This window comes from Balaenoptera borealis (genome assembly GCF_965194805.1).
Source record: "Balaenoptera borealis genome assembly, chromosome: 15".
In the NCBI taxonomy this organism is placed as follows: Eukaryota; Metazoa; Chordata; class Mammalia; order Artiodactyla; family Balaenopteridae; genus Balaenoptera; species Balaenoptera borealis.
In genome coordinates, this window is record NC_138871.1 from 5,793,090 (window position 1) to 5,808,352 (window position 15,263).

A 15,263-nucleotide genomic window follows, 5' to 3' on the forward strand; every position below is an offset into this window, starting at 1 on the left:
GTGGCGCAGTGGTTAAGAATCCGCCTGCCAATGCAGGGGACACGGGTTCGAGCCCTGGTCCGGGAAGATCCCACATGCCGTGGAGCAACTAAGCCCGTGCACCACAACTACTGAGCCTGCGCTCTGGAGCCCGCAAGCCACAACTACTGAAGCCCGTGCACCTAGAGCCCATACTCTACAACAAGAGAAGCCACCGCAATGAGAAGCCCGCGCACTGCAACGAAGAGTAGACCCTGCTCACCGCAACTAGAGGAAGTCCGCACACAGCAACGAAGACCCAACGCAGCCAAAAATAAATAAATAAAATTAAAAAAATATATATGTATATAGTCAAGAATATATTAATCATATATATTATATATTATTATATATAGTATGTTATTTTAATTAAATTAATCACAGCCAAGCCATAATTATATATGATTACATCTCTCTCTTTGTAAAACTTAATCCCCCTTGTGTTAAACATTTCTTCATTTAAAAAATTAGCCTAAGGAGAAAAGGGCGGTGGGAGGAATTGGGAGATTGGGATTGGCACATATACACTATTGATACCATGTATAACATAGAAACTAATGAGAACCTGCTGTATAGCACAGGGAACTCTACCTAACACACTGTGGTAACATAAATGGGAAGGAAATCCAATAAAAAGGGGATATATGTATAGTTGATTTATTTTGCTGCACAGTAGAAATTAACACAACATTGTAAAGCAACTATACTCCAATAAAAATTAATTTTAAAAAATTGGCTTAGTTTTCTAGGTGTTCAATGTAAATTCTTTCTCAAACCCTCTGCCAGAGTCATCAAGTTCCTCTCAACCCAGTTCCTTTCAATCAGATGGTCCTTAGGTTCATAAGTGTCCTGCTGCCTCAGGCTGCCTGCACCATGCAGGACTGCTGTGCTGGGACCACCTTGACCCTTGTCTGGAGAGTTCCCTTTGACTCCCCTCTGTTGAGTTTTCTACTTCCGGGCTCCCATTTCCTCCCTCTTTTCACAATTTTCAGTATTTCCTGATAAAGTATATTTGGCAAGCAAAGCTTTTGAAATATCTGAGCATGTCTTTACTGGATTAACACACTATACTTGATTCATAGTTTGGCTGGGTATAATATTCCTAGTCTAAAATCATTCTCTCAGATTTCTGAAGGTTTTGTTCCACTGTCTGCCAGCTTCCAGTGTTGTGGTTGAGGAGTGTGATGTTGCTCTGATTCCTCCTCTTTTGTTTGTGATCTGTTTCTCCTCCTTGGAAGGTTTTAGGGTCTTATTTTTACCCTGGGTCCTCTGAAATAGCAGGATTACGTGCCTCAGCAAAGGTCTTTTTTTGCTTGTTGGCCTATACCCTTTAAATGGAATCCTTAAATTTTAGCTTTCATTGAAAGTGGGGCCTTGTTAACATCAATAGTGGTGATGAAGTGAAAGAGGGGGATTCATAATGTAATCTAGTGAGTAACAATCAGAAATCATGCCAGGATATGAGAAGGACCTCTACTCTTATTGGTCCAGTGGTGGATGAATATGCAAAGAAAACATTTTTAAGCCAAATCCTGGGGACTCAGCAAGAACAGTATAATTTGTACCTTGGGAGGATTCTAGTTTATGGAGATTCTTCTAATTTATCAAAAGCCTCTTTCTACTAAGAAGCTTATTATTGAAATAGAAGGCAGAGTATGTATCAGATGTAGATCAGCAATCTTTCAGAGCTCATTAGAGTGTTTCAAGGCTTTGTCCTTTGATTTAATACTATTGTGGTGTAAATGAAAGGACCATCTATTTTGTGGGGGTTATTAGTATAGGTTCTCTGTCTCATAAAGAAATGAAACAAACCAGTTGCAAAGTAGGGAAAGAATCTGGAACAGGACATGGCTCCTTTGTACATTTCCTAACTGTGTAATTTTCGTTGGCACACGTGCAGACTCACAAGCACTGCCATTTGATACAATTTCTCCAATTATAACTTTTTTTGAAATGCAAAAAGAGCTGAGAACATAAGATTTACTTTTCCTTCCCTAGTTCTCCTGTCTCTTTTGGCCTCATTCTTGTGCCTTGTTTTTCCAGGGAGAAGAGTCTGATCTGGTTGAGGCTGCACAGTCCCTACGAGGGGAATTTCTAACGAGATGGACGTGAGCTGTATTTGGTTGGACTCTTTCCAAACATGTTAACATTCTTTATGTAAGTACAGACATAGGGGGAAAAATGCAAGCAGAGGTTAGATGAACTGTCCTAGAGTCTAGAAGGGGATGCCAGGACCCTCCCGCTGCACCAGTCCCTGCAGAGGGCGCTTTTAATGGCTACATTCTTTTTTTTTTTTTTTTTTTAACTGCCGCTTTTATTTTATTTTATTTATTTATTTATTTGGCCACGCAGCGCAGCAGGAGGGATCTTAGTTCCCTGAACAGGGATCGAACCCAAGCTCCCTGCAGCGGAAGCATGGAGTCTTAACCACTGGACCGCCAGTGAAGTCCTGATGGCTGTATCCTAACTAAGCCACAGATCCGTAGAGTCCTGTGATTCTTGGAGGGCAGACAGTGGTTGTAGTGTTGGCAGTAACTTACCTTGGAAAAATATATATATATGTATATTTTAATCCTCACTCTAGATACAGCATCAGACACCCTAATTCTAAGCACAAAGACACACCCCAGGGGTGGCTAGGGAGCATATAATCAAATGCCCGCACTCCGGCTGTCTTTCTCTCTAATCCACAACAGAGAATTTGTTAATTGGTCCAATGGGTGTTAGAAAAGTGATTTTTTTTTTTTTTTTTTTTTGGTAATTATTTATTTATTTTATTTATGGCTGTGTTGGGTCTTAGTTTCTGTGCGAGGGCTTTCTCCAGTTGCGGCAAGTGGGGGCCACTCTTCATCGCGGTGCGCGGGCCTCTTACCATCGCGGCCTCTCTTGTTGCAGAGCGCAGGCTCAGTAATTGTGGCTCACGGGCCCATTTGCTCCACAGCATGTGGGATCTTCCCGGACCAGGGCTCGAACCCATGTCCCCTGCATTGGCAGGCAGACTCTCAACCACTGCACCACCAGGGAAGCCCAGAAAAGTGATTTTATTGTTGACATTCGTTTCGTTTGAGAGATGGGTTGGCTAAAACTTAGCAAGCCCTTCACCTCTCATCCCTGGAATGGTATCTAAGGCTCGAACTGAATGGTCCTATGTCCAGCTTCTGACTCAGAGGATTCTGGTTGACTGATGCCAACTAGGAAATTACTTCTGGGACACGGTTGTGTTTTTGTCTTGACATTAACATATAATGCCAGGTGCGGTGAGACCTGAGACTTAGGGGGCTTAAAAAACACAGTGTAGGGGCTTCCCTGCTGGCACAGTGGTTAAGAACCCGCCTGCCAATGCAGGGGACACAGGTTCGAGCCCTGGTCCGGGAAGATCCCACATGCCGCAGGGCAACTAAGCCCGTGCGCCACAACTACTGAGCCTGCGCTCTAGAGCCCGCGAGCCACAACTACTGAAGCCCGAGTGCCTGGAGCCCATGCTCTGCAACAAGAGAAGCCACCGCAATGAGAAGCCCACGCACCGCAACGAAGAGTAGCCCTCGCTCGCCACAACTAGAGAAAGCCCGCGCACAGCAACGAAGACACAACACAGCCAAAAAAACCCAGAAAACAAAAAAACTCCCAAAACACAGTGTAGGACTATATTGGGCTTTCTTTTTATGTTCAATACATGTTTGCGTTTGGTCTGTGACTTGCTTCCATTCAAACAAATTACCTTTTGTTAAGTGTATGGGGCTGGGGGTGGGGGGTGGGGCGACCTTCAGCCCTGACTTATCTCAAACCAGTGGTGGCTACTGACATTTACCAAAAAAGAATCTACCAGTTACGTATGACTACGCTGACTAAGGTCTGTTTTCAATAGTGGTTCATGTGGATAGGTCATGATTTGTGACTTACTAACCTCCTTTCCTGGATTTAAAAGTGAAAAATGAGTCCAGTGGCCTCTGCTGTTCTATGCTCCCCTGTGCTTGAGAGAATGTCTTCACCACCTGAAAGCACCTTCAGAACTGCAGGCAGAGAAAAGGGATGTCGCCCGTGTGGCCAGGGCCAGGGTGGGATTAACCCAGAGGTGATTATAACACTTGCCATTTGGAAGATGCACATGGGGCAAGCCCTGTGGTAGGTGTGAGACTTAGCTTACCTCATTTAGGCCTTGTAACATCTCAGTGAGACGCGCATATTCCAATCAAGAAATGGAAACTGTAAGAGGTTAAAGAACTTGCCTGTGGTCTCACGACTGGGAAGTGGGGAAGCAGAATTTGGAATCCAGGTCTGCCTTCTTTGAAGCCCATGGAACTCGGGTGATGGCTCTAATCTTCATCGAAAGTAATGGTAAGGAAAAAAAAAGTGATGTTACTCTTCTATGAATCAGACTGAAATCAACTAAGTGCACATTAACAGAGAAAGTGTTTGTTTGTGATTCAGAAAAGCCTAGGAACAAATGCTGGTTCTGCCACCTACCAGATGCGTGCTATTGGCAAGTACTAAATTTTTCTATGGGCCTGATTTTCCTCATCTGTAAAATGGGACTGATTTTACTTTCTTTTCAAATTTATTGCGAAACATGAGTGATATTGGAAATACAGCAAGCACTGTACTTAATGCATAGCGGTCCTCCTTCTGTGTCCTTTCTCCCTTGGGGGAATGTCCCCTTGGTAAGATATGGAGGCAGATATTAAATTCATTCATCTTTGCATCCCAGGAATTTCAGACAGCGCTAGCCTGTTGAACATTCTCACTGAATGTTTTTTGACTTAACTGATCTAGAACTTGTTCTGTGACTGATTGTGAGCAGGGCTTTGAGCCCACGGGGCGGAAGGCAGTGTTATAGGAATATGTGGACAAGCACAGGGGGCACTTTCACTGCATGTTAAGATCAAATGGGCAGTCAAGAGTGGAAATAGAATCCATGCCCTAAAGGACAGGGCCACCCTTCACAGGATTCCTGATCTAAGAGGAAACAAAGTCGTGATTTGGAGAAGTCATACTAAATATGTGAGCCAACAGTCAAGCCAAATAGGAGGACCTGAAGTACTGTTCAAAAGAAAATCAATAATTTCACAAACATATATTGTTTAGGATTAAAAATTTTAAACTATTACATTTAGTATCTAATAGGAAACTAATGGAGGATTATAGATAACAAAACTGACAATTTCATGAAGAATTAAATAGCATGGTTGTGAACAGAAACCAAACATGTTCTCTTAGGATTTCCTCAGTGCTTCAGGTCTAAGTCTTGAAATATTCAGTTTTTCATTTCCAATTCCTCTTTCGTTTTCAGTTTTTATCCATTGCATGTGTGAAGGGAAGATCAAGGGGAAAGAGAGGAGGTCAGAAGGAAACTGACATGGCAGTCTTGGCAGGGACATAGGAGTCAGGGCTGGGGTTCTAGAGAGGATTCCCAGCCCAGAGCCAACCCCAAGTACAAGCAATGATGACATAGACGGACTTGTACATGCAGCTTCCCTCCACTCCTGGAGAAGAGGCTTTTAGTGTTTCTTAGCAAACCTATGGCCAATTTGGTCAGCCACCTGACAAAACCCTAGCTCTAAACATAACCTAACCCTAAATCTAAGCAAATCGCGGTGATGAAGTTTTGATGAGTGGTGTGCTTTCATTTCTTAATGCCCATCATTGCACAGCAGGGCACGCTTCTGTGCCAGTGTTCCCATGTTTTGTCAGACGGCCAGTCAGAGCGGAGGGGACGGCCACTGGGGTTTGGGTGCTCTCAGAGCAGAGACAGGTGTCAGAGACCAGGTCTGCATCTACAGATATGCTTTGCCAAGGGTGTTAGACTAAGGAACTAGCATCTTTTCTTAAGGCCAGGGAGTATATTTAGTTGGGTGTTTGTATCCTGTGTAGGGGAGCACAAGTATCTTTGAAGTTCCTCTTCTCTTAACGTCTCTCTCCATTTTCCATCTTTCTACTATAGGGAAATAATTTCAGCATCTAGCAATCACGTCCCCCTTCTTCTAATTGCTAAAGTGTAATTTTCAAAAAGTTAAAAGCATACTTCTTATTGCAAACATAAAATGAACACAGACCAACAATTTTATTCAACTCATTAATTAATGATGAAACCAGTAAGATGTTAAGACTAGTTCAAAGGAGAATTTGAAATAGGTATAGATGCAGATATTAGTCAAGAACGCTGAAGTGAATTTGCTAACATGCAAAACTGATTAATATCCTAGAAGGGATATCTCAATGGACTGAAGTTTATTTGCATTGCTTTGGACAAGCAGTGTTTGTATTACTATCCATTTTCTACAAGTTGTCTTTTAAAGTGTACGATTCAGTGGTTTTCAGTATATTCACAATGTTGGGCCAGCATCACCCCATTTTCCAAAACATTTTCATCACTCCAAAGGAAACCCTGTACCCATAAAGCAGTTACTCTTAATTTCTCCCATTCATCCCTCCCCTCAGCCCATGGCAGCCACTAATCCACTTTCCATTTCTATGGATTTGCCTATTCCGGACATTTCATATAAATGGAATCATATAATATGTGCTTCTTCGTGTCTGGTTTTCGTTTTGTATAGTGGTTTTCAAGATTCATCCATGTTGCATTGAGGCATATGCCAGTACTTCATTCATGGCTGAATGATACTCTGTTTGGATATAACAGATTTTGTGTATCTATTCATCAGTTGTTGGACATTTGGGTTGTTTCCTTTTTTTTTTTTTTTTAATTAATTTTGTAAGTGAAATAGGGAGGATTTTCTTTTTTCAAATTTTATTTATTTATTTATTTATTTATTGGCTGCGTTGGGTCTTAGTGGGCTCTTCGTTGTGGTGCGCAGGCTTCTCTCTAGTTGTGCTGAGTGGGCCCCAGAGCACGGGCTCAGTAGTTGTGGCGTGCGCGATTAGTGATACCCCGCGGCATGGGGGATCTTAGTTCCCCAACCACGGATTGAACCGGCGTCCCCTGCATTGCAAGACGGATTCTTAACCACTGGACCACTCGGGGAATCCAGAACATAGGTCTTCAATGTTTTCATTCTCTTGGGTATATATACCTAGGAGTAGAATTGCTGGGTCAATAGTAACTTCATGTTTAACTTTTTGAGGAACTTTCAAACTGTTTCTCAAAGTGGCTACACCATTTACATTTTCAGCAGCAACGTATGACAGTTCCTGTGTCACCAACACTTGTTATTGTCTATGTTTTTTCTTCTTTTAATTACAGCCGTCCTAGTGAGTGCAATGCGGTATCTCACTGTAGATTTGATATGTATTTCCCTGATGGCTAATGATGGTGAGCATCTTTTCATATGCTTATTGTCTATTTGCATATCTTCTTGGGAGAAATCTCTGGCTGTTTTCTTTTAATATTCCAGTTCACCAATGCACTTTGTGTGATCGACTGTTATACCCATGGGTGGAGTTCACAGTTTCAGGTATTGTATTGTTCCATTCTAGGATTTCTATTTGACCCGTGTGTATGTGTGTGTGTGTGTGTGTGTGTGTGTGTGTGTATATATATCCACTTCTTTGCTGAAATTATATTTTCATTGCAATTCTTGAACTTATTATTTACATATATTCTACTCTGTGTCTGGTAACTCCAATATCTGGCTATTTCGTGAATTTGTTACTAATAGATTTTGTTATTTTCTCTTGATTTTTAGTCACGTGGTCTTGTTTCCTCTTATGCCTGGTAACGTATTGATGCTGAATATGGAGTATGAAAGACCATGGAAAAAAAGTGAGTCTTTGGATGGTGCTATCATCTGTTGGGAGAATTTACTTTTGCTCCTGGTGGGTCATTAGGGTTGGGGGAGGCGTTTGAATCAGGCATTGGGATGCTTGTGGGCTGGGCAGGTCTAGTTTTTGTGAAGGGTTGTCTTCTTCTGGCTCTTCTCTACTCTGAGGATGTAACGCTTTGGGGATCCTAACTCCAGTTTTTATCTCTCTGGCCCTGTAAATGTCCAGAAGGTGTGCTGGGCTTCTTAGTCTCCGAGCTGCCACTTGAAATCTGCAAATACTTAGAGGGGAAGAACTTGATCATATGTCTGACTCACCTCCTCAGATTCTTGCCACCTCAAGTCCTTGCTGCCACAGTAGTTCTCTCATGACTTGAAGAAACAGATTTAAAAACAATACTTTGTCCAGCTTTTATGGCGGTTTTTGGCAGGAGGATTGGTCTTTAACTGCCATTACTAGAAGAAGTTTCCCACATTTCTCAATGTCCTGATGAAGATGCATGTTGTGGTTGTAGGGTGGTGGTCTTGATGGCCAGGGGTATGGTATGCTTGTGGGGTGTTGGTTGAGTAGGTTGCATATAATATATCAACTCAAACATTCTAATCTCCTAAGCCTTCAAACCCTTTCCTTAGTCTACAATATGCCAGAGAAGTTTTAGCATCTCATCCTCATTGAATTTAGGCCATTGTTAAATCCAGGCTTCAATAAACCAAGGAATCAAACCTTAGAGCCACTCAGATGTGCTGAATATAACACATTACATCAGGAGTCCCGAGTGAGTGTATATACGTTCGTAAATCTTGCTGAATCCAACCTTACATTTCATCCCTCTTGGTGTAACACTGTAGATTCCATTCCCATACATGACCCTCAGCTTCCTCTCAATACACATGGGCAAGATATTCCAACTTCCTTGGTGTATAATCTACCTCCACCTCGTCCCCAGCAGACCTTGCAATTTTCTTCTGGGCTCAGCTGGGAGTTTATTCTTGCTATGGGCGTGAAGCCAATGAGGTGCAGTGTGGGCAGGTTTTGAGAACGGGCATCCAAATGGGAGACAAAGGCCCCAGGTGAAAAGGTCTTCTTGTGAGTGATTGCTTATTTCCTTAAACAGGGGAAGAGGGGCTGCTTCTGTAGGCAGGGGAAGCTTGGGGTTCGGGAGCTCAGCTTTTTAAAAAAATTTAATAATACATTAGTATTGTTTGTTCAGCATCTCTAGAATCTACAATTATGTTTTTTATTTGCATTTATGAAGCTCTATTTTGAATCTTCCCCCCCTCCCTCTTTCTTTCTCTTTCCATTCATCAGTCTTTCTAGAGACTGTATTAATTTTTCAATATCCAACTTTTGGGTTTATCTGTTTTCTCTATTACACATTAAAATATATATATATATATATATATATATATATATATATATATATTATTTATTTATTTTGGCTGCACCGGGTCTTAGTTGTGGCATGTGGGATCTTCACTGAGGCATGTGGGATCTTTGTTGCAGCATGCAGGATCTTTAGTTGTGGCATGTGGGATCTTTTAGTTGCGGCATGAGGACTACTTAGTTGCGTCACGCAAACTCTTAGTTGCGGCATGCACACGGGATCTAGTTCCCTGACCAGGGATCGAACCCGGGCCCCCTGCGTTGGGCGTGCAGAATCTTACCCACTGGACCACCATGGAAGTCCCTCTGTTACACATTTGTTTTAATAACTTTTGTTGATAATGTTTTGGATAATTTTGTCAATTTATGCTCTAATTCTGTTGTTCTCTGTCTCCTCTTCATTTCTTTGAGTTTCTGCATTCAACTTTTTAAAAAATTGAGATATAATTGACATAAAACACTGTGTAAGCTTATGGTGTACAACATACTGATGTGATACATTTATACTGCAATATGATGGCCATTGTAGTGTTAGCTAACACCTCTATGGCATCACATAATTATCACTTTGTCTGTGTCCACACAAATATTCCCATCACAATCTATGGTCCTGCTCCTTCTTGGTCAGTGTCCTAATCTTAGCAAGAGAATTTGCTGAGGTTGAACACTTAAACTTTGCAATAAAGGGAAAAGAATCTGAAAAAGAATGGACATATCTATCTATCTGAATCACTGTGCTGTACACCTGAAACTAATACAGTATCATAAATCAACTATACTTCAGTAAAAAAAACAAACAAACCCAACTTTGCAACAACTTTGTAACCTGAACAATTATATTTAGGATCTGAGGATGACCCTTGTGTGTCCTGCAGCTGTACCCTATAAAGGATTCTCTGAATGTCACCATATCTGTATCTTGAGATTGAAATTTAAAACTTCATGCTTATTTAAAAAAAAAAAACTCTTCAGGCAGTCAGAAACAGCCATCTCCCTGTACACTCTTTGTAATTAACATCACTGTCATAGCAATCAGTGTTTAACAGCAGCAACGGCCCTCCACGCCTTGTCCTCTATCTGCCCATCACACTACCACCAGTGCTCTCTTGAGTAATCCTGTGGCCGCTCTATGTCACAGATTACCACACCCCTTTTGCTCCCAATGCATGCACAGATGGGTGAGTAGCCCAGCCAGAATTCCATATTGAGGAACTGTGTGTGCTGGGGACCCTCCTGGCATCAGTCAAGGTCCTGGCAGGAAACAGAACCCAACTCAAGAGACCTGCTACTGAGCAGGGGTGGGCAAGATTAGAGAACCACCTGTATGAGTTTGCTAGGGCTGCCATAACACAGTACCACGAACTGCGTGGTTTAACAGCAGACATTGTCTCACGCTTCCGGAAATCCCAGATCGAGGTTGGTTCCTTCTGAGGGAAGGATCTGTTCCAGCCCTCTCTCCTAGCTTCTGGTAGTTCTTTGGCTTGTGATAGCCTAACTCCAATCTTCACATGTAATCTTCACATGCTGTTCTCCCTTTGTGCCTGCCTGTGTCCAAATTTCCCATTTTATAAGGACACCAGTCATACTGGATTAGGGTCCACCCTAATGAGCTCACTGTAACTTAATTACACCTTCAATGACCCTATTTCCAAATAAGGTCACATTCTGAGATACTAGGGATTAGGGCTTCAACATATGGGTAAAATATGGGTGAGTGTATATGTGGATTGTTTCACTTCCAAGAACTTCTGTACATTTAGTAATAATAGCTGACATTTATTGAGGGTTTATGCTTGTTCTAAGCACTTGAATATATTATACACTGGATAGTACCTATAAAGGAGGTGCTATGATTATCCCAATTTTAGAGCTGAGTAGACTGAGACTCCCTGAGTTTCCTATCTTACCCAAGGTCAAGGTTGCACAGTGAACTAGTAAGAGGAATGGGATTTGATCTAGGGCAGTCTGTCCCTAGAGGTATGCCCTAAACCACAAAGACATATGTGCTGATCCGCTCACCAGAACTGCCCTCCCGACTTGACCTCGTGCCAAACACATTCATTTTCCAAGCCCCAGTCAAACCACAGCTGTTCTGTGGGGCTTTCTCAGTCCCCTCCCAGAGGAACTGACCGTTCATTCTGTGCACCCCACTGTCCCCAGCATGACGCCCACGACACTTTGTGCCTGCTTTTCTACCTGAAAGTCCTTCAGGGCAGGGAACCCTGTTCCACTCATGTCCGCAGCTCCAGGGCCTGGCAGCGCATCTGACCGAGGGGGGTGGGTGCCGGCGACTATTTCTGGAAGGAATATTTTCTAGCCGTCCCTGCTCACCCTGAGTGCTCTGCGGCACCCAAGTCCCCCTGAGAACAGCTGACTCCCTCCCTCAGTTGTGCTCAGGGGATATCTGTCTATGGCCTGCAGTTCTGGACCACAGCTGCCCCTGCCCCCTGGGTGGGCAGTCCCGTTTGTCCTGGGCACAGGGCTCTTACCTGGCTTCTCACCTGCTGGGTCAGATCTGGGTTTCTGATCCTCTACAAACAGATTCCTTAGCCTCCAGTGAAGCAGTTCTACTCAGTTCCCAGGAACCTTGTGGGAGCTTTACTTCAGTTTTGTCCTAATTAAGTCATATGTTGTCAGGCGTCCCTTTCTCAAAACCCGAGGGTCATGTTGGAGTTTCTTTCCCTCTCTTTCTAGGATGTTGGATTTAACTGCTTCCTTGAGGAGACGCCTCGGAGCCCCCCTCAGCTGTTCAAGGCCAGCGTCCACGTGTCTATTTCTACCACACTTTGAGGAAATACTCACTTTTAAAGCCCTACCTGCATATTCGCTCTAGCTTTTCTTTACTATCACCGACTCCATACTTCCCAGCTTTTCCATTCTCTGAGAACCAACGTGCCTAGTTTCGTTCCTGGGTAGGGGACCTGCAGGGGAGCCCTAATATCGGCATCTTCTGTGCCCACGAGGGACGTCCAGTGTTGAGTTTGGTGTGAACCTCGCCGCAGGGTCCTACAACATCGCAGCTTCTTCAGCAGCTCCGAGGGATCCCTCGTGAGATCACGGAAAACGTACCGCTCAGCGTTTAAAAAAATCGGAAAATAATTTTTAGCTTTTAACGCTGTTTTCTGGTTATTTGTAAAAACGTTTCTTGCTATTTTAAGTGCCGTGTTATTCCAAACACACCTGGATTTCCTGGGGTGCATTCTGTCCCCCCAAAGATAAATGCCCTAGGTCGGCAACCTGCAGCTGGGACAACAAGATGTCTTTTTCACCATCGCCTCCTCCTCCTCCTGCTGCTCTCCGGGCTGCCTCCCCGCAGGGGCGTTGGAGAAGAGAGGGGCCGCGGCGCCCCCCGCGAGCGGAGGGGGAGAGGCGGGGAGCCCGGCAGCCGGGATTGGACTTCCTCCCTCCACTCCGGAACTGCGCTGGAGCCGCCGGGACTCGGAAACCCTGGCGGCGCCGCAGGAGCCGGCGGGGTAGGCGGGGCGCGGCCGGTGGGCGGGGCGCGGCGACCCGTGGGCGGGCCCGGGGCGGGGCCTGCGCGCGCGCTGCGCGGGCCGCGAGGGGCGAGCTGCGCCCGCCGCGCTCCCCGGACTCCCGAGCGCAGGGCGCCGGCTGGTTGCGCTCCTCACCGCTGCCGCCGCCGCCGCCGCCGCCGCCTCCTCCTCCTCCCAAGCGGGCTCGGCCCGGCGGCCGGGGCGATGTGAGCCGGGGCCCGCGGGCGCGGCCGGACCTCCGCGATGTGGCTCAAGCCCGAGGAGGTGTTGCTGAAGAACGCCTTGAAGCTCTGGGTGACTCAGAAGAGCAGCTGCTACTTCATCCTGCAGCGGCGCCGCGGGCACGGCGAGGGGGGCGGCCGGCTCACGGGTAAGGGGCGCGCCGGGGCGGGCGGGCGCATCGGCCGGGCCCGGACCTCGCTCCCCGCCGGGCCCGCGGCCCCAGTCCGGGGCTGCGGCGCAGGTGGCGGTTTTGTGGGAGACGCCAGGCCGGCCCTGCCTCGGGCTTGTTTTCCTTTCTCCTGCCTCTCTCCTGCAAGCTCCCGTCGAGGTGGTGGCAGAAGGGACTTGCGGGCTCGTGCATTTTCCCGGGCGGGGCAGGTGCCTTCGCCGCCTGGCCCGGTGACCGCCCGGAGGCCAGGCTTGGCTCGGGAAGCGAAGGAGAGACGCCGGCTGGAGCGAGGGCCGTCCGGGGAGGAGCGGGGCCGCCGTGCGGGGCCAGGTGACAGCGGGTGCGTCCCGGCCACCTGGACGCGCCCGAGGCTCCAGGTGGTGTCGCGGCTGGGGACACACGGCCGACCCATGGCGGGGCGCAGCTCGGGAGGCTCTGGCAATCCGGGACTGTCGGGCGGGTGAACGGGTCGGGCCGGGCGGGCCTGGGACGGTCTCCACGCCCGGAGGAGAAACGCAGGTGGTACGAATTCCGAGCTCGTGATCTTAATAGCAGAACTGAGCAGGTCAGTTCCCCGCCCCCATCCCTTCACTTTCCTCCTAGGAATGAAAGGAGGAAGAAAACTCAGGCTTGTAAAATTTACTAAAAAAAAAAAAAAGCATTTTTTTTCCTCTGAAAGTTATGGTCCAAAACTCTTTGAAAATCAGGCCTTTGGATAACTTTCATAAGCTGGGACACCTGTTTAAAAGGTCAACAGAGGAACAATATGAGCCTTTTCCAGTTGTATCTAGGGAAGCTATATGGAATTTCAGATTTTGGAATCTGAAATAAGAGGGACTTTAGATCTTCCCATTTTGTCCCTCCTTATACCGAGGAGGAGGAGACCAAGGCTGGGGAGAGGGTGGTCAAGGGGACGAGCTTGGGTCCCTGGGCTCATTGTTGGTGACTGCTGCCTGTTTATTCTGGGGGAGGCCCTCCTGGAGTAAAGTCTACGGGGAAATGCGATTCATATGTCCTGAAAGGGCAGAACCAAGTGCCAGGGCATTACCCTTCCCATACTTTAGATTGGGGAGGCCGGAAAGCAGGCAGTTGGATTCGGTAGGGAGGGTAGACTTCACTGAGCCTCAAGGAGTCAGCCGGAGTTGGTGGGATTTCTGGATGGAAGGGGCAGTGGGGTGACCTGTTGTCATGGTGATCAGTGGGAACAGGTGGGCAGCAGGTGGGCCTGCTCTGCGGGCTGTTTGAAACTCTGAGTGGGGGAGTTAGTGTAGGAGGTTGGGTGGGCCTTCTGGGCCCCTGGGCAGCACAGTGGCACTTAGTGCCTGGGCTCTTGGGAAATGGAGGTTGGTGGCGCCCTGTGGGGCTCATCAGAGGCGAAGAGGCCAGAGGAGGGGTTCGTCTCCCCAGTCCTTTGAAGGCTGTGTATCTTAATCTTTGGTGCATTAAACACAGCACTTGGCCTATAAATGGTCTCCTTTAGTAGAGGGTGAGGACAGGGCTTGAAGATTTGTGAAACAGGAAACAAGGAACGTCGGTCCAGCAAACGTTCATTGACTTAGTTCAGCGCACACTGACTGTGGGATGCTCGTCCTGTGGCTACTTTGGGAAGGACTTCAGGTTATTCACCATCCAGCAGGGGAGGTGGGTCCAGACCTGGAGGGCAAAGCCTCAGATCCTGTGCCTGATGGAGGTTCAGGACGGCTTCCCTTCTGGAGAGCCTGCTTTGAGGTCCAGTCTGTCTGAGGTGAACTCAAAATGATGCCCCCCCCCTGCCCCCCCGCTGCATTCCAAAATCAAGCAGGGCTGTAGCACCTGTGCCTTTGGGCTTTACTTTGGTTTGGGCTTGCTGTGACTATGCACAATTTTCTTTTTTTTTTTTTTTTTTAATTTATTTCTTGGCCGTGTTGGGTCTTTGTTGCTGCACGCAGGCTTTCTCTAGTTGTGGCGAGCGAGGGCTACTCTTCGTTGCGGTGCGTGGGCTTCTCCTTGCGGTGGCTTCTCTTGTTGCGGAGCACGGGCTCTAGGCACGTGGGCTCAGTAGTTGTGGCTCGCGGGCTCTAGAGCGCAGGCTCAGTAGTTGTGACGCACGGGCTTAGTTGCTCCACGGCATGTGGGATCTTCCCGGACCAGAGCTTGAACCTGTGTCCCCTGCATTGGTAGGCGGATTCTTAACCACTGTGCCACCAGGGAAGCCCAATTTTCTTTTTCTTGAAGGCAGTAAGATTGGCCAAAAAAGAGAGGAAAATTCCCCACAAAGAGAC

The 15,263-nt window shown here is 46.6% G+C and overlaps 1 protein-coding gene across 5 annotated transcripts in view; it reads left to right on the forward strand.

The window, feature by feature from the left end:
- The first annotated feature begins 523 nt into the window (after positions 1-523).
- Positions 524-15,263, forward strand: part of TBC1D8 (TBC1 domain family member 8) — a 144,588-nt gene continuing 129,848 nt past the window's right edge. For 3 of the 5 annotated variants that reach the window (XM_082357196.1, XM_082357199.1, XM_082357200.1), the window contains exon 1: positions 12,690-12,981. In XM_082357196.1, coding sequence (XP_082213322.1) covers positions 12,855-12,981 — 127 coding nt within the window. In that variant the 5' untranslated portion in view covers positions 12,690-12,854. Of the gene's footprint in view, positions 2,176-7,216; positions 7,428-7,658; positions 7,736-12,689; positions 12,982-15,263 lie in introns of those variants that run through there. The other 2 variants (XM_082357197.1, XM_082357198.1) reach the window with 2 other exon arrangements.